We start from the raw sequence: 26,608 nt of genomic DNA on the forward strand, positions 1-26,608 counted from the left end.
AAATAGTAAAAATAAAGAAAAACCCTTGAATGAGTAGGTCCAAACCTTTGACCGGTACTGTATATTCAGTCAATAAAAAAGAAGTGCTGTTTGAAAATCATTAATTGAAACCATAGAGCTGTGTTATCTGCTTGGCTCTGGCGGGCTCACTCACAGCTGCACTTTGCAGTGGCAAAATATGTGATGCGAGATTGCTACTGCTGCTTGTCCCCTGTTTTTCATGCAAAAAAAAGAAGATAAAACGCATAAGAAATATCTTGCTGTATTTTGTAAACGCAGATTTAAAATGTCTATTATTGTCATTTCTGCTCAGCATCAGACTCATTTTGTGCTTCAGTTGTGCTTCTCCACTCAGATGGCAATTCACTAACTAGGATTCTATCAGCAGACAACGCTCTGACAGATGTGTAGTTACTTTTCTGGGTGTAGCTTCCTTTCATCTGGTAAAATGCAAGATTAACTTCAAGCAAAACATTAGATTAGGAAATGGCTGGCTACATTTCTAAGGATAAACATTAGAAATACAGTACAATGGCCATGCGTAGTTTTATTTATTTCATTGTATGCTCATTTACTTGTGTGGCTGCTAACCAAATAACGTTGGACTTTGATGAAAATTAAGCTATTTTCCGAATAATGTGTTGCACTAATGGTATTTCTGTGAAGTAAAAACGCCCCTGATCACTATTGAATTAAAAAAAAACATAAAATGCAGGTTTTTTGATGGTCTGCTTTTTGAAAATGTAGATTTCTGAACTCTAATGCCGATGCCTATCCTGGCGCTCGGGCCAGGTATAGCCAACATCTGTGCACACTCAAGCGTGCACGTTCACACAATAGTGACAAGATGGAGCAACCAGACAGACATGCATAGCTGTGGGAAGAAGGGGTGCTGAAGGTGCTCCAGCACCCACTGAAAAATCGTAATAAAAAAAAACGATATACATTTTTTTTAAATTTTATTCCAAAAGTAGTGCTGGGCCTTTATTAGTCCTGTATGAGCAGACTAATGTAGCGCGGGCAAAAAAAATGAAAACTGCAGTGATTTACTACTGCAGTGGTTATACTTTTGATATATATATATATATATATATATATATATATATATATATATATATAGCAGGGAATTCATAAACATTGACAAACAATTCACACCATGAAATAAATGAAATAGCACAAATTGGCGGAAGAGTGTGCATGGAGAGAGATATGCCTAACGCTTTGTCGCCACACCGTATTAGACAAAAAATGTTTGCCTCTGTTTAAAGATCAAGTTTTGACATCAGTTCCAGTATTCGAGTACTCAATTACTCATGGTCATCCCTAAATCCATAGCACAATGTTTATGACAGAAGCGCATACATATTTCTGGAATATATTTCTGGTGTTATGACATTGTTGTAGTGCTATAATCCTCTGTGAAATTCCGATCTCCTTTTCCCCAAAACCCACACTTGTGCTTATAGGATTTTAATAGAGCTGAGGGCTAAGACCTACTTTGTGTGTTTGTCATAAACGTCATTGGTGCTTAGGCAGAAAGAACAACAGTCTTTTGTTGGAACGGCACCCTGAATAATTTGATATTTGTCACGGCTGTCGAAAGGAGCGGACCAAAGTGCAGCGTGGTTGTAGTTCCACATTTTATTTAATCTGTGAAACTTTGCAATACATAACTGAATTGACAAAACAACAAACCGTGACGCAGAGAGAAACAAACACTACTCAAAATATAATAACCCACAAAACCCAGGAAGGAAAACCCCTACTTAAATATGATCTCCAATTAGAGACAACGAGGACCAGCTGCCTCCAATTGGAGATCAACCCAAAACAAAACCAACATAGAAATAGAAAAACTAGAACTTATGGTCAGGACGTGACAATATTTCAGGAATGAGAAGGGTTGAAGCAGTTTGTTATAGGTTTGCTTTTAAAAGGACAGATATAATTTGTCAACACACACAAATGTACTGTACACATTGACCCGGGTATGGTATGACATGTTCTTATGAGATGTTATAACATTGTTGTGTTAAAGAAATGTCTTGATGTCAATGTGCAGTTTTGTTGGCTAAATCCTTTTGCAGATGATAATTTTTCAGATAATTAAGTACGAGAATTAGTACTAGGCCGAAATGAGGTGAAAGATTATTTGGGTTTTGCACTGGTACTGTGTGTGTGTGTGTGGGGGGGTTGTATCATGGTGTTGTGCTGTTAATGGGACTAAAGGTTTTAATTCTCTGGTGTGGTAGTTTTGCCATCATTTCTTACCAGTCCAGTAGTAGTCTACTATTCGTTGCCTTTGCTGCCTTTCACAGCCTTTGCATTCTGCCTTTAGTTCAGTGTTCTTGCTTTAACTATTTACTTATTATTTCCTTTGTTCATACATAGGCTACACTGAAGGCCAGGTGCGGTCTGGTCGCTGAAGGGTTAATATGAGATCTTTATCATACAGGACTGTGGTATGCAGTGAATAATGTGTTTGGGCTCCATTCTTAAAGAAACCTCATGGGACGCTCCCCTTCAAAATGATTGGTTCCTCCTCTCTCTCCCATACATTCCCATGAGTGGGGCTGGGCAGGTGGGAGAGAGATTAGCAGGAGATATCAGATAAACACTGCTTCCTGCATCCCAAATGGCACCCTATTTCCTATTTAGTGCACTGCTTTTGACCGGAGCCTTATGGGCACTGCTCTGGTCAAAAGTAGTGCACCATTTTAAGGGGATAAGGTGACCTGTGGCCCTTGGTCTAAAGTAGTGCACTATAAGGATAGGGTGCCATTTGGGATGCAGACACTGCTGCTGCTACCCTGGCTAGGCTGTTTGTGAGCAGCAGGATCTCATTCTCATTCTCCACCCACTTGCTCACTCCCCACTCCCCATCACAGATTGAACAATGGTGGGCACTCCCTCTCCAGCGAATCTTAACACCAATGCAATGCTTTTAAATCTTTGACGGGGATTGTGCAAGTTCACACTTTGGGAGAAGTGTGGAGAGTCGCGATGCAGCCTTCAGTTATTACATAAGGAGATAAGTCATGGTGGATTGAAGGAGGCTGGGGTTACTTTCCAAATGGCACCCTATTCCCTATGTAATGCACTATAGGGCTCATAGGGCTCTGGTCAAATGTAGTGCACTATTAAGGGAATAGAGAGCCATTTGGGACTGAATATGGAGGACAAACATAGCTATAGGCTGAGGCTGAATCTCAGGGGCCCCTCTTCAGCAGGGTTGTTGGATCCAGAAACGGCAGGCCTAGGGAGGGGTTGGGCTAGGCCTGGAAAGGCATTCTTCTCCAGGTCCCACCCCCCACCACAAACACTTGATTTGGATTTCTTTCTCTCACTTCTATGAGGCCTTAACAACATCAACTTAGTGAATAATGTTAAAAGGGCCAGAGATAATTAGACACCTGTGATAATCTGAAGTACCCAAAATGGCCACTAGATGTCTTGTGATAGAGTACATAAAATCCTTGAAAGATACCAACATTCTGGTAGTTTACTGGTAAACAGTAATATAACCTACGGCTGAAGCATAGGGCTGTATTCCAAATGGCACCCTCTTCCCTATATAGTGTACTACTTTTCTACTTTTTACCAGAGCCTTATGGGCCATAGGGTGCCATTTGGGACAAACAAGACTGATGGAAGTGTGGGTGTGTCTGCCCCAGCCCCAAACCCAGACTGGCACAGTTGCTAGGTAATAAATCCTATCAATGGTTCCAATGCGCTCCAATAATACACTTTCTAGTTGAGAAGTTAACTTGTATTTCAAGTATCAAAGTCCTGTTCCAAAAGTTATTCCTTTAGGGCGGCAGGTAACCATACTGGTTAGAGCTTTGGGCCAATAACTGGTAAGGTTGCTGGATTGAATCCCCGAGCTGACAAGGTTAAAATCTGTCATTCTTCCCCTGAACAAGACAGTTAACGCGGTAGGCCGTGATTGTAAATAACAATTTGTTCTTAACTGACTTGCCTAGTTAAATAAAGGTTTAAAAAAATGATGCTTTGTTGAGAGTCATAGGCCCTGGCTTGTAGCCCTGGCTGGCGCTCAGGTTTTGATGAAATCTGGAACAGGCAATATCCAATCACGTATTCCTCAGATGAAAGACATGGTTTTAGTGGTGAGGAGGGTGGTTCTTTTGAGATTATGGTAGCTGATGTAAATTAAATACGCTGATTAAACTGATTGAGTGTTTCCCAAGAACAGGCTTCTGCTCAATCTGATTGGGCTTTGATTTTTGCTTTGCTTTTTCTCCATCCCTCCTGTCCTCAGTGGGTGTGTACTGGCACTCCGTATTGTCCCAGTATTGTCCTAGCCACTGTAGAACCACGCTGTACAGTTAAGACTATCTGTGTGAACCGTGAAAGAATGGGTCCGCTGATTCCTTTCACGTGGGCCATTTTCCCCTGTGTTTTCTTCCTATCGTCCAGTCTCCTCGTCACATCCCAAGGATGCTGTGCCATTTCCCGACTTCCACCCTCCCCAGCCATGCCAGCTCCCCTTTGTTTTCTACACATTTGAATGCTAATTGACAGTGTCTGGTTAGAGGGACTGGGCTATGTTGTCAACACATCACTCTTACCAAAGTACTTTTTGATTTGTTATCCCGAACTCCTGATAAGAGCAACTAATGTTATCTAAGGCAAAAGCTATCACACATAGTATTTCCCTTTAGTTTAGTAGGTGTGTGTGTAGCAGCAGTACATTGGGAAAGGGCGGGGGGGAAATTCAGATAGGAAGATTATAATGAATACATACATTCCTGAGTGGTTGTAAAGAAAAGCCATATGGAATTTGGTCCATATAAGGGTCTGCTAAGCATCGGAAACATCCCAAACAGCTTTTATGGAGTGATCACCAGGGCTTGCCAGTCTTTTCCCTTTTACAAATTAATAATAGACAGTGAAAAGGGAAGCTTCGGCTGTTGAAGCAGACGAGCTGGAATGCTGAGAGAGAGCAGGGGAACCATTCCGTCGTGATGGAGGGCTTTATGCTAACCGCTACGCCCTGCCACCAGCCAGCCCCGGCTTGGCCCCAACAGTACTGACAAAGTGTGTGTCCCAACTGGCACCCTATTGCCTAGGTAATGCACCCTATTTCCTATGTAGTGCTCTACTTTTGACCAGAGCCCTATGGCCTCTGGTCAAAAGTAGTGTTCTATATGAGGAATACGAACAGGACAGACAAACAGGAAAGGCCCTGAATAAGACAGACAATAACCTGAATAGGGATCTGTCTGTGACTTGTTGTTGTCTCATTGAGAGACAGTGAGGGGCTGTCAGAGTTACAGTTGGATTGACGCTGTGCTAGACTGACTGAGCATATTTTTAGTTGTAGTAGGAGTATGACATGGGTTCAATTAGAATTTGTTTTCTTTCAAATACTTTGAGCGTTTGGATGGGCAGGGTTTGCACTTTTGGGACTATTGTATTGGTTCCATTGTGCTAGGCAACCTCAGTCAAGCGCAACTAAAGTATTTGACAGAAACCAAATACCATTTGATCCCAGGATAGTATGTAGGCTATTATATTCTTTTATACAAATAATTATAGTTTTTTTGTACGATAAGATTTTTTGGGGGACAATACAAACATACACATACAAACGACAGCATTCGAACATCATCCTTCACCGACCCACCTGCTCACACCCCCATCTCCAGAGCCCACATCACTCTCCGCCCCATGGCCTCAGACGGCACCATTTTGTTTCTCTCTGTCGCCCACGCACTTTCAACATTTAGACAATAAAGCATTTGACCTTTCCATTGTGTTAACGATTGAGGATTGGTTGATTTCCAGTTTTAAGTATACGTTTTTTCAAGATGATTGACGAGAAAAGTATTCTCCAACCCATCGTGTATCACCCTGCACCCTCATATGCCATATCTTGAAATATACAGACAGATGGATTAAAGTACATTTATATTGTAATACCTCTGACAGCCAACTTTCTAACTCTGCCCATAACTTTTACCATTCCCAGAAGGCATGGATTATTGAGTAATTATTAGTTTTACACGTAAGACATGACACTGCCATTGTGCTGTAGAATTTGGGAATTTTGTCTCTTGTATAATACATTATATACTTTAGTTTATACTGGATTAAGCATACATTTTTGTTAACTGCAATTCCGTTAGTTACGTTCCAACATTCCCTCCATCTTATGTCAATATCTGTTATTTTTAAGTCTTAGTTTTAATAGTTTATATTTTTTTCTAAGACGCTATAATATTCTAATGTATTATTCAGCCATATCAAAATAAGCCTGAAACCTGAACGAGATGTTCTCAATCCAAAATGTAAATTCTGCTGATTGATTTAATCAGAGAGTGAGATGACTGCTCTTAATAAGGTATTCAGATTGCATGACAGCCATTTAAGGAAATTGAACTGCGCTCTCTCTCTCTCTTTCTCCTTGCCTCTGCACGAGACGGATCTCTAGACTAGCGAGACAATTTTATGTCAGGTTAGTGTTAGCCACTGGCACTGGAGGGAGTTGTATAATTCCTTTTCCTGGTAGAACTCCTTTTCCTAGAATTCCTTTTCCTGGTAGATCTTCTTTTCCTAGAATTCCTTTTCCTGGTAGATCTCCTTTTCCTAGAATTCCTTTTCCTGGTAGATCTCGCTGCAAGACAAGATGTGATTGTGGTCACAACATCATTTAGACAGTCCAGTCTCTCTAGCTGAATTCAGGGACTACTTGAGATGTAAAAAAGATGCATCATTTGAGAAAACATGAGCAGGTGCCCTATAACAGACAGTAATGGAAGTTATTATTAGATATTATAAGCTGGGTGGTTCGAGCCCTGAATGCTGATTGGCTGACAGCCGTGGTATATCAGACCGTATACCACTGGAATGACAAAACATTTATTTTTACTACTCTAATTACGTAGGTAACCAGTTTATAATAGCAATAAGGTGCCTCGGGTTTGTGGTATATAGCCAATATACCACGGCTAAGGGCTGTATCCAGGCACTTGTCATGCTAAGAACATCCCTTAGGCATGGTATACTGGCCATATACCACACCCCCTCTTGCCTTATTGCTTAAGTGTCTAAACCTTCAAGTGCTCCCCTGACTCTGCATCTACCTTCAGACGGACCAGACCTTCTACTCCTGACCTTGGCTCTATTCCAGACAGACTTCTATTAGCCTTGTGCCCCACTAGCATCTGCTGTTCCTGAACCCGAGCATCCCGTTCCATCCCTTCCCATCCCTGTCTATGCTTGTTGTCCTCGTGCTTCATAGCCATCCTGTCACTGGCTGTGCTTGTCTTGTTAATAATAATATTACATGGGACTTTTCTTTTCAATGACCCAAAGTCTCTGAAAGGTCGCTTTGTTGTCCATATGCTTCATCCTCATCCCGTCTCTTTCCATCCCATCTTATTCTTCAATCCCTGGCTCTGCTAGCCTTGTTGTCCTCGTGCTCCAGAGCCAAAGGTAATTGATGAACGCTGCTGTCTGCTTTCATGGTATTTTAAAAGTGTCTAATTTATGGCAGTAATATTGTAGGGCCAGGCCTGCTGTGACTGTTGCTTGTTTGATGGGCATAAATAAAGATGTTTATGTCCCTAAAACTTCTGCCAAGCTCCACTAGTGCAATTTTTCTATTTTCTAAACACAGTGTCAAAGACAAATAATCCCGACCCTGTTGCCCAATTGGGTGTGTGTGTGCGTGAGTGTTTGCCTGTCACGGTTCTAGCTAATAAATTGGCCCATAAGCTTATTGTTGACTATCTAGTATGGCTATTATCCAACCACGCCCCCAAATATCTTGATCGGATTGGATCTTCCTTTCTAGAGTTTCACCCCCACATGTAACGACATGTAGACAACATGCCTGACTACTTAGGTATCAGTAACTTTATGTTATCTTGTTACAAAACACATGAATACTATTCACCTAACACAAAGCTATTTTAGATCGTACAGTACACTTCTGAAGCCTACGTGTGTCTTTAACTCTCCAGGATCTTGTAGAGAAGGGGCTTACCTCACTGACTATTAATACTGACAGATTAGGCACCTGTGATACAGCTGGTTAGGGGACACCTTTTCAGGAAAGGTTCCTCAAAAGGCATAGGTTAGTCTGCCTGTCTGTCAGCTGCAGCTCTGTATAAGGGGGGATTGGGGGGGGGGGGGGACTGCATCACTGGGTCAGCATAGGTTGTGGGGAGATACTGGGGACTGTTCTCAATGGCTCATTATTTGTTTGAATATTAGGCTATAGTTACATGCTTTACATTTGAAAATGCGTACAATGGTTCATTATGAAGGAATTATAAGATTTGGGTCGAAAAGCCTTCAGAGTATTAATGTATATTAATACTATTTAGGCTTGCAAATCCATAGTATGCAAATTGATGCCATGATGCAACATTTACAAAATGTGGTGTGCCCTATTGCACATGCTATGGATTTCACCATTCAAAGTGATTGATTAAAACCACAACATAGAATAAATGAATAAAGAATTCCATTGGTCTTTCCACTTACCCCGGCCCAGCCAGGTAACAATAGCATACAGTACAGAACATTCTAATTGCCAAAGTGGACATCCAAAGCCCTGAATTGCATGGTAGAGTTTGAGCAGCATCTAGCGGTGAAATAGGTAACTGCAGTATAGCAATGGCGAATAAAAGGGGAAACTTGAGAAAATATCAGTAGTTTTCTATTACTGGCTGTCCATTGTCTCAGAGATCATGATTATTAGGAGATGACATGCCCTGCAGACACTCCCCCACAGTAATGAAACGAACTAAGTCCCAAATGGCATCCTATTCCTTACCTTGTGAACTATATAGGGAATAGGGTGCCATTTGGGACATAACTCTGAACTGTCAAAACTTCCATCCACCATTGACTCACTGGGAGTGACCTCTGTGCCTCTTAATCAATGGCCTGGTTTGATCTCTTACCCTGAGGCCAGTAGTGATTATGCTGAAGGATGGGAGTATTGAGACTACAGGTCTCGGCTTGTTCTCTAGTCTTCCCCAGAGATACAGAGAGCCTTGATAACATGAACATGTAGTTAACTTAGGGAGTGTTTCAACAGGTGAATTAGCTTCACTGCCTGACAGGTTGGTAATGATGATTAAGCTACGTCATGTTAGGGTTTTTGTGTGTGTGCAGCTACACTGCAAAACTTGGTTGGTGATGACAGGTGTGCATGAAGTATTGAGAGAAGTAGATTCTTACACATGTAACCTACATGCAGGAATAAAGCACGTGAACAGTAGAGGTCAACCTGGTGCCGTAGAGATATTTGGGATGTGCATATGATATAACACACACACACACACTTTGTGTCTGTCTCTAAATATCACACACAGACTCTCTCTCTCTCTCTCTCTCTCTGTCCTATCTCTCTCTCCTTGTCTCTCCCTCCTCCCCCTACAGAAGATGATGTGGACCTGGAGGCGCTGGTGAATGACATGAACTCCTCGTTCGAGAGCCTGTACTCCACATGCAGCAGCGTGCAGTCTGAGTCAGTTCCCCTCCTGCAGCACAACGGCCAGGTGCATGTGCACCGCAACCACCACCGCAGCGCCCCCATGCCCCCCCACACCCACAGCTCCGTCGGCGAGCTACAGCACAGCCCCACCTCCCCCAAACAGAGACTACGACGCTCCCAGCCCATGCACATCCTCGCCGTCAGGTATGTCTACTGTGTTGGCACGAGCACATTCTCACACACACACACACACACACACACACACACACACACACACACACACACACACACACACACACACACACACACACACACACACACACACAGCACTTACTGGACAAAGTTGTGTATCTGGCATGCTGTTGGTGAGCACCCACACACAACACACCCACACCTGATAGATAAAAGTCCTCTATCAATCAATCAAATTGATTTATAAAGCCCTTCTTACATCAGCTGATGTCACAAAGTGCTGTACAGAAACAAGGGACCATGTTCTCATGGTCCATCTAAACAATGTACATCTAAACAAGGGACCATGTTCTCAGTATCCTCTGTGAGGATAGGTATATCTGCTTATTATAGTTCATCGTTTTGCCTATCTGCAATCTCTGTGTGACCCATTCTCCCCCTGTCACTTTCCCCTTGTCCTAACATAGCTTAGCAGAGGGGGAGACCAAGTTAAAATTCTCTTTAATTCTAGAAACAGGGTGTCAACTACTCCCATAAGCTGAGAGGAACTTTTATTCACCTCCGGTCTTAATAAAATCTAAAACGGTCTGTCAGAGTTGTATCATCCATTATTTTGGATCCCTAGAGAACGTTTGGCACTGGCTGGTAATGAGATGTATCGTTGGTGTATTCTGTCAGATTGAAATGATACGGTTCAGTTTATTATTCAGTCCTGACCTCCGAATAGCACCCTGCTCCTGCCTCACATGGAACTGCATCAAATGCTTCTCCTTTTTAACTCCCCTCCCCTACCTGCCTGGGTTTGGAGAAAGTGTAGAGAGATGCTAATGATGGCTATCTGCCTGGCTGCTGCAGTTCACTTCAGATGTTTCTGATTGACAGTCAGGGGATGCATCCCAAATGGCACCCTATTCCCTACCTAGTGTGCTACTTTTGACCAGAGCCCTATAAGCCCTGGTCAAAAGTAATGCACTATAAATGGAATAATAAGGTGCCATTGGGGACGCAACCCTAGTCGGTTTCTTATTGACAGGCAGACAGTGAATGAACAGGCTGTTGCTCTTGCAGCAGGTTATGAAATGGGCACTTTCCTCTTGAAACTGCATGAAATAATGGTTTGATGAATATTGCATGTAATTAGTAGCTCCTCAGACGCTGGCAGTCTTCCTGTGGTGTGGCAGCTCACAGTGCAGTGATCAGAGAGAAATGGGCATGAGGCCTCGGCTCGGCAGAAGTCTCTCTCTCACTGTGAAACCGTGGATTATTCATTATTCATACTCAGCCACAAAGCATTGGGTTTTTATTAGGGGAGACTGTTCTCATGTTCTCATGATCTGCATTCATCTACTTCATAACAGCTTTTTCTGTCTGTGTGTGCCTGTCCCTCACTTTGTTAATGTCCTCCCTGAATGTTGTGATTCTCAGGAGACTGCAGGAAGAGGAGCAGCAGCTCCGGACGTCCTCTCTACCAGCCATCCCCAACCCCTTTCCTGAGCTCTCCGGCTCTCCTGTCCTCAGCCCTGGGTCCTTACCTCCGTGTCAGCCCTCAGGCACATACGTAAGTCAGAGACCCTTCTCTTCACTTCTTACTATGGTAGCTTAGCTAACCATGAAGATTGTTCTTGAAAATGGCCACTAAAGTATGGTGTCGTACATCTTACAGTACCACAGCAGTTTGGTTTATTTCTCATCAGAATCAGTGTTTCCCCTATATCCATTAAGCAGTGGCGGGTCGCCTCTGCTGAATTGTTGCCGCCACTCCAAAATACAGTACCAGTCAAAAGTTTGGACACACCTACTCATTCAAGGGTTTTTCTTTATTTGTACTATTTTCTGCATTGTAGAATAATAGTGAAGACATCAAAACTATGAAATAACACATATGGAATCATGTAGTAACCAAAAAAGTGTTTAGTCAATGAAAATATATTTTAGATTCTTCAAAGGAGCCATCCTTTGCCTTGATTACACCTTTGCACACTCTTGGCATTCTCTCAACCAGCTTCCTGAGGTAGTCACCTGGAATGCATTTAAATTAACAGGTGTGCCTTGTTAATTTGTGGGATTTCTTTCCTTCTTAATGCGTTTGAGCCAATCAGTTGAGTTGTGACAAGGTAGGGGTGGGATACAGAAGATAGCCCTATTTGGTAAAAGACAAAGTACATATTATGGCAAGAACAGCTAAAATAAGTATAAAGAGAAACGACAGTCCATCATTACTTTAAGTCATGAAGGTCAGTCAATCTGAAACATTTCCATAACTTTAAAAGGTTCTTCAAGTGCAGTCGTAAAAACCGTCAAGCCCTATATTGAAACTGTTTCTCATAAGGACCGCCACAGGAAAGGAAGACAGAGTTCATTAGTGTTAACTGCACCTTAGATTGTAGCCCAAATAAATGCTTCAAAGAGTTCTAGTAACAGACACATCTCAACATCAGCTGTTCAGAGGAGACTGCATTAATCAGGCCTTCATGGTCGAATTGCTGCAAAGAAACCACTACTAAAGGACACCAGTAAGAAGAAGAGACTTGCTTGGGCCAAGAAACACGAGCAAAAGACATTAGACTGGTGAAAATCTGTCCTTTGGTCTGATTATTCCAAAATTTGAGATTTTTGGCTCCAACCGCCGTGTCTTTGTGAGACACAGAGTATGTAAACGGATGCTCTCTGCATGTGTGGTTCCCACCGTGAAGCAAGGAGGAGGAGGTGTGATGGTGTGGGGCTGCTTTGCTGGTGACACTGTGATTTATTTAGAATTCAAGGCACACTTAACCAGTATGGCTACCACAGCATTCTGCAGCGATACGCCATCCCATCTGGTTTGCGCTTAGTGGGACTATCATTTGTTTTTCAACAGGACAATTACCCAAAACACACCTCCAGCGTGTGTAAGGGCTATTTGATCAAGAATGAGGGTGATGGAGTGCTGCATTAGATGACCTGACCTCCACAATCACCTGACCTCAACCCAATTGATATGGTTTGGGATGAGTTGGACCACAGAGTGAAAGAAAAGCAGCCAACAAGTGCTCAGCATATGTAGGAACTTCTTCAAGACTATTGGAAAAGCATTCCTCGTGAAGCTGGTTGACGGAATGCCAAGAGTGTGCAAAGCTGTCATCAAGGCAAAGGGGGGCTACTTTGAAGAATCTAAAGTATATTTTGATTTGTTTCACATTTCTTTGGTTACTATATTATTCCTTGATTTTGATGTCTTCACTTCACTATTATTCTACAATGTAGAAAATAGTAAAAGAAAATCCCTTGAATGAGTAGGTGTGTCCAAACTTTTGACTGGTACTGCATATGTTTTTTTGTTTTATTAAAAACACATTTTCAGGATGTTAAAAAGTTTTCAGTGTAAACTTAAATGACTAAAACCAGATATAAAGTATGTAGAAAAGATCATGGAGCTATATGTTTTTAAATAAGATCATCTTTGAGAACTACTATCACCAAAATAAAAACTAGACAGGGAGAATCTAAAATTCAAAACATTTCATGGCATGGGTCCCCATTGATTTTTTTTATAATGTTTGAGTCACTCAGATAACATAAGAACATGGCATAATCCATTGCAAAATGTGTAGAATTGCAGGAAACTAGCTTTAAAAGTGCAACATTTTGTTTCTGCAGCCAAGAGGACGGCCTTTAAATGTTCGGTTGGAGACCATGACATTGGCAACGCCCACTAGCCCCCCTTAGTTGAAAGAGATGGGAAGGCTGCGGTGAACTCTTTCCTGGAAGAGAGTCACTCTTAGTCATTACTATAGCAGAGCCGAGATTACTGTAAAAGGGATGTATATTTCGAATAAATATGTCCCTGGCTAATCCTGACTTGACTTTTATGGCGCTGGGTATCAGAGTCTGTATTAGCAGACCCTGGGTTCAAAGTGTATTCGTTTTCTTTTCAAATACTTTTAGCTGCTTGATAGAGCTTTCCTGGCTCAATGGAACCCGTGGAAAATGCAAGCCCCGCCAATCTGGCACTTCAGGCAGGCTCAATGAAAGTATTTGACAGAAGACAAATACTATTTGAAACCAGGCCTGGTCTGTAAGAACTGGCATCATGAGCTGTAGTCTGTAGATGCAGGAGATGGAGATGGAAAATAACCATATATTTATTTGGTACTATGTACCTTTGGTTAGAACATGCAGCGTTTGTAAAGCATGTTTTTCCAGCTTGTGATTGGCCCACTATACTGAGATAAAGACATGTTGCCTAAAAACCTTTGCATTGTGTGTTTGTGTGTAAGAGCATTTGTGCATCTGTGTGTGTGTGCACGTGTGAGGCTGGGGGTCGTAGAGAGGGGCCCTGCTCCACAGCTGGCTCTGCTTTTCTCTCCCAGCATGCAGTGCCTGCCCTCTAGAATCGTCTCTCTCTGTACGTCCGTCTTTCTGCCTTCCTGCCTGCCTGCATGCCGACCCTGGAGGCCTGGCTGGCTGCCGAAGTAGGGCTGGTGAGAAGTTTAGCTGTTTACAGAATTTTCCGACCTCTGGGCGCTTTCTGACAGGCTCCCATTCCTCTTCCCCAGCCCCCGCGCAGTGGAGGCACGCGAACGCTGCGCTGCCGGCTGGCCTGTCAGGGATCACTGCGCAATCTGTTACACGATGCCCATATGATTTTCATTTGCCTCCCCCCCAAAGTATCAGTCAATGACCTAGCTCTCTCTCTCGCTCTCACTGTGTCTCACCCCAGCTGTGCTCTTAAATGGTAGTGTTAACAAATAACTGACTTGTTTCGTTATGGACGGATGGATGTTCACTGGCTGGTTTTGACAACCCTGGTGGCGCAGGGTCTTTCATGATCTGTTAACTGGCTGGAGATGGAGGGTCTTGACTAACCAGTAGTCACTATACTAACTGATCCTGATGCTGCCAGCCTGACTGACCTGGACACCCTGTCCCTAGTGTTGTGTCTTCAACTGATCTGGACACAATTTTTTCTGTAATTAGTGGACGTATGCTGATCTGATGTGAGTTGTCCATGGGTTGGCACTGGTTGGACAGAAGCTGCAGATCTGAATGTACTGTCTGTACCTTGAGCGCCCTCCGTCCCAGTCCTGTCTGTCTTGTCTGCTCTGTAGTAAGTCATCAATCAGGATGGCTGCAAACCACATAACTGGCTCTCACAGCACAGAGTCCAAGGGCCTCCATCACCATGCCGTAAGACTCTGGGTTCCAGCCCATACCACACACTATCAGGGACAAGTCTAAGCACGGCAGCGACACCGCATGTGACGCAACTCTGCTGATGCCCTATTACTGGGTTAATAAACTGCACTGTCATGCCTGGTGCCTAGTCCTCCGTAGCTTAGCCTCCTTTCTGTTTCTATTAGACTGTTGTTAAGTTGACACACCGGTGACACAGGTTCACCTCCCGCTCCCATCCCCTCCCTCCGCCTCTTCCCTTGTGTGCAACGCTTTATCCTTTTAAATCTTTCTGTGAACTCAGCAGCTGGCACGCACACTGAAAGGAGAAGAGGAGTAGGAGTGTGTGGAGAGAGAGATGAGCAATATGGTTAATAGCCTCTGAGCTCATTACTGTAGCGATGCATATTTACACATGGTGAGGTAAGAGGCTTGGAAAAGCAGCCACTCAGTCAGTTAGTGAGTGGCATTGGTGGCATAGTGGGCGAACTTGACATTGGTGGCATAGTGGGCGAACTTGACACTGGTGGCATAGTGGGCGAACTTGACACTGGTGGCATAGTGGGCGAACCTGACATTGGTGGCATAGTGGGCGAACTTGACATTGGTGGCATAGTGGGTGAACTTGACATTGGTGGCATAGTGGGTGAACTTGACACTGGTGGCATAGTGGGTGAACTTGACGTTGGTGGGGTAGTGGGAGAACTTGACATTGGTGGCATAGTGGGAGAACTTGACACTGGTGGCATAGTGGGAGAACTTGACACTGGTGGCATAGTGGGAGAACTTGACACTGGTGGCATAGTGGGTGAACTTGACACTGGTGGCATAGTGGGTGAACTTGACACTGGTGGCATAGTGGGTGAACTTGAAATTGGTGGAGTAGTGGGTGAACTTGACACTGGTGGCATAGTGGGGGAACTTGACACTGGTGGCATAGTGGGAGAACTTGACATTGGTGGCATAGTGGGAGAACTTGACACTGGTGGGGTAGTGGGAGAACTTGACACTGGTGGCGTAGGGGGAGAACTTTACACTGGTGGCATAGTGGGTGAACTTGACACTGGTGGGATAGTGGGAGAACTTGACATTGGTGGCATAGTGGGTGAACTTGACACTGGTGGCATAGTGGGTGAACTTGACGTTGGTGGGGTAGTGGGAGAACTTGACATTGGTGGCATAGTGGGTGAACTTGACACTGGTGGCATAGTGGGAGAACTTGACATTGTGAAAGAAGTCTCCACTTGATGTCGTCCACATTGTTTGGATTCACATGAACAGTAATGGCTGTGTATGGAATGTAATAATTGGCTAATTAGAACATAGAATGAATATAATGTGCATAATTGTAAATGTTGTAAATTCCATGGCAGAGCATATGAGACCACTCAGCAATGTCACAGTAAACTCACTACATGTTAGTAGGGATGTGCAGCATTCTATCAGCTGAGCATCATACTTGGCTGCTGGGGATTCAGGAATGCCCGAGTTTGGGTCAGAGTTCACCCTTTTCCACTGTAAATAAAATGTTGGTATTTTGCTGATGTTGGCTCGTCTGAGTGTTTAGGTTAATTGCGTTGGAACACAATTTCAGGTTAATGTGTTCTGCAGCGCTGAGTTGGAGATCAAAGTGACCAGTGCCTGAAATGTGCTGCCTTGCTTCTAGACTAGAGGGAGTCTGTTTTAACAGGCTCTTAAACCACACCAAGAGTGAAGCAGCACATCCCAGATCCCACAGCGGGCTGACTTAGTGTACATGCCAAATGGCACCCTATTTCCTATATAGTGCACTACTTTTGATCAGGGCCCATAGAAAAAAAAGTTGTGCACTATGTAGGGAATAGAGTCCCATTTAGAACTTAGGCAAAATATCATGTAATCACGGCCCATAATTGTTCAGAGCCCCGTGTATTGAAGCAATGCATGCTTATTGTTTCTCCTTCCCAAAGAATGTTCCCAAATGGAACATAGAAGGATTACATGGGACCAGTCAGCACTAGGCATTCTGTGCTGCTGCTGGGAGAGAACATTCCTCCTGCAACTGCTTGTAGGACTTTCAGCTGGCTCGGCTCTGACTAGATCTTTCTCAACCTCCCAAAGAGAATTGTTTGGGTTCAATGTAATTAATTGAGGCACGTTGCAGGCAGAGGTACTGGAGAGGAGAGGCTGCTGTACTGTAGCTCAGTATCTAATCTCATACGTGGGTGAAGTAAGCATGCTGTTCACTTGCAGGTCTTAAATTGGTGCCTGCATACGTGTGTGTGTACGTGTGTGTCCGCAATTCCAGTGTATCTGTGTGTATCTATGTGTTGCATGCTGACTGGCAGCACTCTTGAGATACAAATTGCAACTGTGTTGTTAACAAATGCTTGTTGGTGGCGTGCCAGGGAGCTTGTGGATTATTCTGGAACATCTCATGTGTCAGGCCATATTTAACCCTCCACTTACCCAGCAAGACAAGCCTCGACCTGCTGCTTGGATTACTTGGCCAGTGCACCAGTCACTTAGCGACAAATATCTGTGACTGTTTAATCGACAGCCCTGCCTTGCCCTGCTTTGTGTGTTGTTCTGGGGAACTGAGAGACGCTATATTAGGCTAGGCAAAGAGTATTCAAATCTTACCCAAGGTCCGGACTACTGCTTCAGCTAAACGCTATGCCACGCCTACGGATGTTAATTTCTTTTCCGCAATGAGTCCCTCCCCGGTCGTCTGATTGGTCCAGAAACCGATCGGTTGGGCCTGAGCCAGAACACGGTTTGAAAATTCGTAATTGGCTTTGATACTCTGATTGGTTAGAGATTATCCAATCGATGATGACATTGTTTTTTTGCAACGCTCCTCGTCACCACAAACTATTTAAATGATGACAGTCTCAGAATAAAGTATGTAGCAAATGACAGAGCAGCGTAATAATTGACTGTGAGTTGTCAGGCTAGACTACTGCTGGTTTTCTGTTCTACGTACCTGATAATTAATTTCACCAACATGGTGTCCCAGGTTTAAATCAGTCCCAGATTAGGGGGGAAGAATGATATGCTTTGAAGTCCAGATATGAATTTGAGGGGGCTAGGCTAGACCATGCTAGTATAGGCTATGTTAACTGCTATGATGTAAGCTTACCTGGACAAACTGGCTGGCTGTGGTCCCCCATTGGGAGAAGGACGTTAATGTCCCTCACTCTGTACACTGAGCCTGCCAGGTCACAGGTCAAACTAGGTAACAAACCTATGTTCTATGTGCTGATGAGGTCAAATGGTCAACATGTATGTACAGGCGATGTTGGGTCACTCACAGGCAAGCGGTAACTCAATTTATATGAGGGAACTTGACATAAAAGTGGATTTTTTCATGCCGCTAAATGCCTTGGTTGATTTGTGCTGTTCGTTTCTTTATTACGTAAACAAGAACAGAAGGTTATAGGTCGACACCTTCATGTCCCTCTGTGTTTTATGTCTCTTATTTTGAGACTGCTAGACGATACCCTGGTTAGCCGTGTCATGTTAGCTTAACTGAGATAGACACAGTGAGTTCTCTTAGCAGGTTAAGTTACAAGCCAGAACCATTCCCTCACTTAGTACAGGCCTGTTCAATTAGATTCAACCGTGGGTCCTCAGGGGTGTGTGCTTAGTCCCCTCCTGTACTCCCTGTTCACCTACGATTGCGTATCCGCGCATAACTCGCAATATTATCATTAAGTTTGCCGACACGACGGTGGTAGGCTTGATCACCGACAATGATGAGACAGCCTATAGGAATGCAACAACCTCTCCCTCAACATCAGGAAGACAAAGGAGCTGACCGTGGAGAGCCGAGCACGCCCCCGTTCACATCGACGGGGCTGTAGTAGAGCGGGTCGAGAGCTTCAAGTTCCTCGGTGTCCACATCACTAAGGATCTATCATGATCCAACACAGTTGTGTAGAGGGCACGACAACGCCTCTTCCCCCTCAGGAAGCTGAAATGATTTGGCATGAGCTCTCAGATCCTCAAGAAGTTCTGCAACTGCACCATTGAGAGCATCTTGACTGGCTGCATCACCGCTTGGTATGGCAACTGCTTGGCATCCGACCGGAAGGCGCTACAGAGGGTAGTGCATACGGCCCAATACATCACTGGTGCCGAGCTCCTTGCCATCCAGGACCTCTATACCAGACAGTATCAGAGGAAGGCCCTAAAAATTGTCAAAGACTCCAGCCACCCAAACCATAAGACTGCTAAATAGTTAGTCCGGGTAGCTATTTGGTTAACAATTTAACTATCTGCATTGACCCTTTTTGGACTAAACGTTTTGATTCACATATGCTGCTGCTACTGTTTACTATCTGTCACTTTATTCCTAATTATATGTACATATCTACCTCAATTACCTCGTACCCCTGCACATCAACTGGTACTGGCAGTCCTTGAATATAGTCAAGTTATCATTACTCATTATGTATCTATGATGACATGGTTAACTTTTCTATTATCTCTCTATGTTCTTTCTCTCTGCTTTGTTGGGAAGGGCCCGTAAGTAAGCATTTCAGTAGTCCACACCTGTTGTTTAGGATGCATGTGACAAATAACATTTGATTTGAATTTGGCCTGCGGTCCGGGCTGCCAGTTGGGGAACCCTGCTCTAACATAAGTGTGTCCCTGTTTTAGAAATATGTTGTTTTGTTATTGTTAGTGTGACCTATTTCTGTTCATTATACTCATTATGAAGACTGATGATTTTCACTCAGTCTTTGGGGAAATGAATCCATGGATATGTTCCCAAAGTTCCTGCATGGGCCACAGTTGTAGTCTGAGAAAATTATACAATAGCCGTCTATATATAGAAGTGTGTGTTTAGCCGATATTGAAAGTGTGAGAGAAGACCAGTTGATTCATCATTGCATGACTTTACTGGAGGGAATGTGAACTGCCCTGCTCTGTGTCCAGGATGGAGTCTTGACAGGGTGGAATGTGTTGCTGCAAGCTGTTAGTTCATCTGGCCCGAGTAGAGTGTCTCAGCGGGCCCGCAAAGCTTCAGCTGGACTCATGTAGGTCATGGAGAATGCATGAAATCCTCCACTGCAGGGCAGAGTAGGCCTCTCTCCCTCACAACTCTCTTGCTCTCTAAACTGAGAAGAGTAGTTTCTCTCACTCTCAACTTTCTACTTTTCTCTCTGCCCTGCGTATCTCTCTTCCTCCCTCTCAACTATCGCTCTCTGCCTCTCCCTCGCTCTCTCTCTCTCAACTCTCTCTCATACAGGAAAGTAGGACAGCTCAGATTTCTCTCAAGTGGAACTTGTGTTCACAGAGAGAGTAGGGAAAAGAGAGGGGGAACGAAAGGGTGAGAGATGGAGACACAAGGAAAGTGCTTTCTGTAAACAGGAAAAAAGAGATGCAACAATACTCCCACACTCTCAGCATATACATTCAATTAATCTCTAACTTGTTCAATTTTGAAAAGGCAACCATTGGAGGAAATGCAGACAGACAACTGGCTTAATTCAAATAGCAGTAATGACTGTACGTCCAGAGTAGAGAGCAGAGCAGCGCCATTGGAATGGGGCCTGATCTCGGCTTCTCTCCAGAAACACCTAATTACACTGGAACACAATGTACAGCTATGTTAAATCTCTGAAATCAAATCTCTCTCACTGTTTCTCAGCACTCACCTTTAATAAACTGATTCTGCTGATAACTTCTTGTATTGTAGTAGGCCTATACCAGAGCAGAGCATTATTGAGTCTGAGTGAGCTGGTTCCCTATATATACAGTATCTCACAAAAGTGAGTACATCCCTCACATTTTTGTAAATATTTAAGTATATCTTTTCATGTGACAATACTGAAGAAATGACACTTTGCTACAATGTAAAGTAGTGAGTGTACAGCTTGTATAACAGTGTAAATTTGCTGTCCCCTCAAAATAACTCAACACACAGCCATTAATGTCTAAACCGCTGGCAATAAAAGTGAGTACACCAAATTGGGCCCAATTAGCCATTTTCCCTCCCCGGTGTCATGTGACTCGTTAGTGTTACAAGGTCTCAGGTGTGAATGGGGAGCAGGTGTGTTAAATTTGGTGTCATCGCTCTCACACTCCCTCATACTGACTGGTCACTGGAAGTTCAACATGGCACCTCATGGCAAAGAACTCTCTGAGGATCTGAAAAAAAGAATTGTTGCTCTACATAAAGATGGCCTGGGCTATAAGAAGATTGCCAAGACCCTGAAACTGAGCTGCAGCACGTATGGCCAAGACCATACAGCGGTTTAACAGGACAGGTTCCACTCAGAACAGGCCTCGCCATGGTCAACCAAAGAAGTTGAGTGCACGTGCTCAGCGTCATATCCAGAGGTTGTCTTTGGGAAATAGACATGAGTGCTGCCAGCATTGCTGCAGAGGTTGAAGGGGTGGGGGGTCAGCCTGTCAGTGCTCAGACCATACGCCGCACACTGCATCAAATTGGTCTGCATGGCTGTCGTCCCAGAAGGAAGCCTCTTCTAAAGATGATGCACAAGAAAGCCCGCAAACAGTTTGCTGAAGACAAGCAGACTAAGGACATGGATTACTGGAACCATGTCCTGTGGTCTGATGAGACCAAGATAAACTTATTTGGTTCAGATGGTGTCAAGCGTGTGTGGCGGAACCAGGTGAGGAGTGCAAAGACAAGTGTGTCTTGCCTACAGTCAAGCATGGTGGTGGGAGTGTCATGGTCTGGGGCTGCATGAGTGCTGCCGGCACTGGGGAGCTACAGTACATTGAGGGAACCATGAATGCCAACATGTACTGTGACATACTGAAGCAGAGCATGATCCCCTCCCTTCGGAGACTGGGCCACAGGGCAGTATTCCAACATGATAACGACCCCAAACACACCTCCAAGACGACCACTGCCTTGCTAAAGAAGCTGAGGGTAAAGGTGATGGACTGGCCAAGCATGTCTCCAGACCTAAACCCTATTGAGCATCTGTGGGGCATCCTCAAACGGAAGGTGGAGGAGTGCAAGGTCTCTAACATCCACCAGCTCCGTGATGTCGTCATGGAGGAGTGGAAGAGGACTCCAGTGGCAACCTGTGAAGCTCTGGTGAACTCCATGCCCAAGAGGCTTAAGGCAGTGCTGGAAAATGATGGTGGCCACACAAAATATTGACACTTTGGGGCCAATTTGGATATTTTCACTTTGGGGTGTACTCACTTTTGTTGCCAGCGGTTTAGACATTAATGGCTGTGTGTTGTGTTATTTTGAGGGGACAGCAAATTTACACTTATACAAGCTGTACACTCACTACTTTACATTGTAGCAAAGTGTCATTTCTTCAGTGTTGTCACATGAAAAGATATACTCAAATATTTACAAAAATGTGAAGGATGTACTCACTTTTGTGAGATACTGTATATGTGTGTGTCCCTGTGTGTGTGTCCCTGTGTGCCACCACCAGCAGCTAGCTGGCCTTTGCCTGGCCTTACAGCTTGGGTGAACAGTGCAAGTAGAAGTACAGTGAGTGCAGCTTGCGGGCGGCTGGTTTTATTGTGTAGTCAAAATGTAATGATGTCATCCTTTTGTGAGTGCCCAATGGCAGTCCCTGAGTCCTGTAAGGGGACAATGATCTGCGGTGCGGTGGCCTGAAAGGGTGCTACCCAGGTCCCTGCTGCGCAATTAACCAGTCTGCTCCTATTGGAGAAATATTTGGCTCCTCTCTGGATTGATCTCAGTAGGGAGCCGCAGGGAAAGATCTCGGGCATTCAAAGGGGATTGTTGGGGTTGGAGGCTGGGGCCGAAGTGATGTGTGTGGCAGGGAGGAGGTATGGGAGCTTCAGGCTCTGCTCGGGGGATTCTTCCCAGAGGAATGCACAGAGCTGATGGATCAGCCTCTATTTGATCTATATATAGACACCGACCGTGGGTCTTTTTGCTTGTGGTTTGTTCTGGTGGCTAAGGAACTGAGGGATTGTTTGGTTTTGGGGGGGTGCTTTCCATAATGGTAGCTTGTTGAGTTTTAGTTAATGAGTCAAGTTGTTCTGCATTTTTGGAACATATGCTGATATCTGGAACCACCAGAAAAAAATGAAATATATACGGTTAGTCATATATTATAACCTAATCTTTGTTTTCCAAAAGAGAGTCGTTTTTTCATCATGCCCTTTGAGCCAATAGACTGACTGTCTTTGACTGGGCTGCCCTGTACTCTGTACTCCCATGGCTAACTTTTGTTATATCAATGGGATATGGTTGAGTTTCAGCCACGAGCTAGGTGGTTGCATGTGGGAGTTCGATGGGGATGAGTAGTCACTGTGGCCTAGATGTTAACCACAGTATGGGGTTAGTTCATCCACATCTCTCCACTTCTGAAAGTATAAAAGTACTGTTTTAACTGGCCCCAGCATCTGCTAAATACACTGCTAAACGTGCATGATAGTACTTCAAAACCTTCCAAATCATCCGTATTATATATTCTGTTGTTTTATTGTTCTGTACCTAGCTCACTAATTAACTGCGTGGGATGGAGAGTGCATTGTACATGACTTGGTATTGTGCATCTGAAAGCCCCCATTTTAGTCCTTGCCCAAAGTTCTGGTCATTTTTCTTCTATAGTGAGCCTGGATAAATCCCCTCTTTGGGGGTGCTTAATTTGACACAAAAATTAGACAAGGATCGGTTCATGTCCATGAGTCAGCAGTATTTACGTAGTGTTCCCTTTAGAGGCCGACTCAGCCCAGCACTTCCCCCCGGGCCAGCAGGCTGCAGGCAGCGAGTGCATCTCAGGATGTGGCAAGCTCCTCTGAAAGTCTATTGTCTTTATTCCACAAGGTTTTGTCTCACATTCTCATTAGTGGATGTCAATGGCCACTGCAGTTCAGAGACCACACAGAGTACACAGTACATTTGGCTTCATTAAAGAGGTACTTGTAAACGGGACTGGTTTGTTGGTGGGTTGCAGAGAGGGGGCGAGACCACCGCTCAGTCGACTGCTAGCCAACACTGTTTAATCAATGGCTGTTCTTTTGGGGGATTAGAGAGTAGAGCCACTTCTTTGGTTTTGGTTTTTAATAATTTAGGGAGATAATGGAGTTAGCCTACAGAGAAGCACTAGATTTAGAATCGCCTCCTTAGAGATTTAATTTAACTCAGGTTTTTCTTATGAAGAAGATTTACGCCTAAAGGTTATTCAATTGTAGGTCCGGGAAGATACCAGTATCACGATACTCATCAGTATCGTGGCAAGGAAACAAAATACAAACTTCCTTAGCAAACCGGCCTAATGTTGGAAACAAATATCATTATGGTGTCATCCAGGGGTACATATATTTATTTCCCAAGCTATAGCACACAAGGTATTACATACAGCAGGATTTTAAAGAACCAAAGAGTTTGGTCTGGTTCATGTTTTAATTTTTGCCATGGAAATATTGAGATACTGGTATCGTCACAGCCCTATTCAATTGGTTCCACCACTTATTCTTTGCCTCTTATGTCATAGTGTCACGGTTGTCATAAGAACTGGACCAAGGCGCAGCGTACGTAGAGTTCCACATCTTTATTATCAAGTGAAACTTCAGCAAAACAAAACAATAAATGAACAACGAAACGTGACTACGTGGTGCACATGCACAAACACAAAATAATATCCCACAAAGCAGGTGGGAAAAGGGAACCCTTAAGTATGATCCCCAATTAGAGACAACGAACATCAGCTGCCTCTAATTGGGAACCATACCAAGAGCACCAACATAGAAATATATAACCTAGAACACCCCCTAGTCACGCCCTGACCTACTACACCATAGAGAACCAAGGGCTCTCTATGGTCAGGGCGTGACAGTACACCCCCCCCCCCCCCCCAAAGGTGTGGACTCCGGCCGCAAAACCTGAAACCAAATGGGGAGGGTAGGGGGGGTGATTAGTGTTGGTGGCGGCTCTGGTGCAGGTCGTAGCTCCCGCCGGATCCGGCCATGGCGCTGGGTTGGACGCCGTGCCTGGACTGGGCACCGGCGCAGAATAAGGCTCCGGCCATGGAGCAGGACTGGATACCGTGCCTGGACTGGGCATCGGTGCAGAGGAAGGCTCCCGCCATGGAGCGGGACTGGACACCGTGCCTGGACTGGCCACCGGCGCAGAGGAAGGCTCCTCTGTGCCATGAGTGCGGGGAGCAGGCACAGGATGTACCGGACTGTGGAGGTGCACTGGAGGCCTGATGCATGGATCCGGCACAGGTTGCACCGGACTGGTGACACGCTCTTCAGGGCGAGTACGAGGAGCAGGCACAGGACGTGCTAGACTGGGGAGGCGCACTGGAGGCCTGATGCGTGGGGCCGGCACAGGTTGCACCGGACTGGTGACACGCTCTTCAGGGCGAGTGCAAGGAGCAGGCACAGGACGTGCCGGACTGGGGAGGCGCACTGGAGGCCTGATGCGTGGGGTCGGCACAGGTTGCACCGGACTGGTGAGGCAAACTGGAGGCCAGAAACGTGGAAATGGCCCAGGTTGCACCAGACTGCTAACCGGATCCTCTGGTCGGATGTTGAGCAGAACACACTTGCACAACATCTCTCTCATCTCTCTCTCTCCCAACTTCCCCATTGCCTCCCTGACGGTCTCTGGTTCTTCAGGGCGAGTGCAGGGAGCAGACACAGAACGTACCGGACTGGGGACACACACTTCAGGGCGAGTGAGAGGAGGAGACACAGGACGCACTGGACTGGGGAAGCGCACTGGAGGCCAGATGCGTGGAGCCGGCCCAGGTTTCACCGGACTGATGACACGCTCCTCCAAACGCCTGTGTTGCCGCATACTCCTAGCCAACTCCATTCTCCGGTATCCCTCCTCACACTGTTCCATCGACTCCCAGGCGGGCTCTGGTACTCTCCTTGGGTCGACCGACCACTTCTCTATCTCCTCCCAGGTGGTCTCTGGCTCTTCCTTCTGCTCAGCCGCCAGCTCCATGTGCCCCCCGCCCAAAAAATTATTGGGGTTTCTGTGGCCGCGGTCCCCGGCGTTGTCGCTGTCCTTCCTGCGTCCACTGCGACTCCCGCCAAGGAAGTGTCTCGTGTCCTCCCATGATCTCCTCCCAGGTCCAACTTATTTTTCCCATTGTTGCACGCTGCTTGGTCCTTGTTTGTTGGGATATTCTGTCACGGTTGTCGTAAGAACTGGACCAAGGCGCAGCATACGTAGAGTTCCACATCTTTATTATCAAGTGAAACTTCAACAAAACAATAAACGAACAACGAAACGTGACTACGTGGTGTACATGCACAAACACAAAATAATATCCCACAAAGCAGGTGGGAAAAGGGAAACCTTAAGTATGATCCCCAATTAGAGACAACGAACATCAGCTGCCTCTAACTGGGAACCATACCAAGAGCATCAACATAGAAATATATAACCTAGAACACCCCCTAGTCACGCCCTGACCTACTTCACCATAGAGAAACAAGGACTCTCTATGGTCAGGGCGTGACACATAGCCAATAAAATGTTGTTATATAGCCTGGTACAGTAGGCTATATTAAATATAAAATGCTTCTCAAAGAGATCAGGTCAGATGTTTCCATCAGAAGAATTACTCATAGAAATAGAATGAACAGAATAGGATCCTCTAACTTTGGCAATTTCACTGGTAAACTCATGGGTGCACTATGTTCTACGTATTCTAATTCTATGGAATGACCACTACTACCCCACTGTAGCCTACTTACTGAAGTCCCCAATTGGCTGCATCCCAGATGGCACCATTTACAGCACTTAGCATGGTAAAACCTATTCAGCTCTATATTACTTCACCATTCCTTTCCTGTGTGGGATATAAGTAGAGA

At 44.8% G+C, this 26,608-nt stretch overlaps 1 protein-coding gene across 4 annotated transcripts in view; it reads left to right on the plus strand.

Annotated features, from left to right (window-relative positions):
• LOC106579904 (growth factor receptor-bound protein 10) overlaps positions 1-26,608 on the plus strand; it is a 91,923-nt gene that overhangs the window by 45,077 nt on the left and 20,238 nt on the right. For all 4 annotated transcript variants that reach the window (XM_014160263.3, XM_014160270.3, XM_014160279.3 and 1 more), the window contains exons 4-5: positions 9,418-9,676; positions 11,090-11,222. In XM_014160263.3, the coding sequence (XP_014015738.1) occupies positions 9,418-9,676; positions 11,090-11,222 (392 nt within the window). The remainder of the gene's footprint in view (positions 1-9,417; positions 9,677-11,089; positions 11,223-26,608) is intronic.

Source organism: Salmo salar, chromosome 02, assembly GCF_965601325.2.
Source record: "Salmo salar chromosome 02, fSalSal1, whole genome shotgun sequence".
In the NCBI taxonomy this organism is placed as follows: Eukaryota; Metazoa; Chordata; class Actinopteri; order Salmoniformes; family Salmonidae; genus Salmo; species Salmo salar.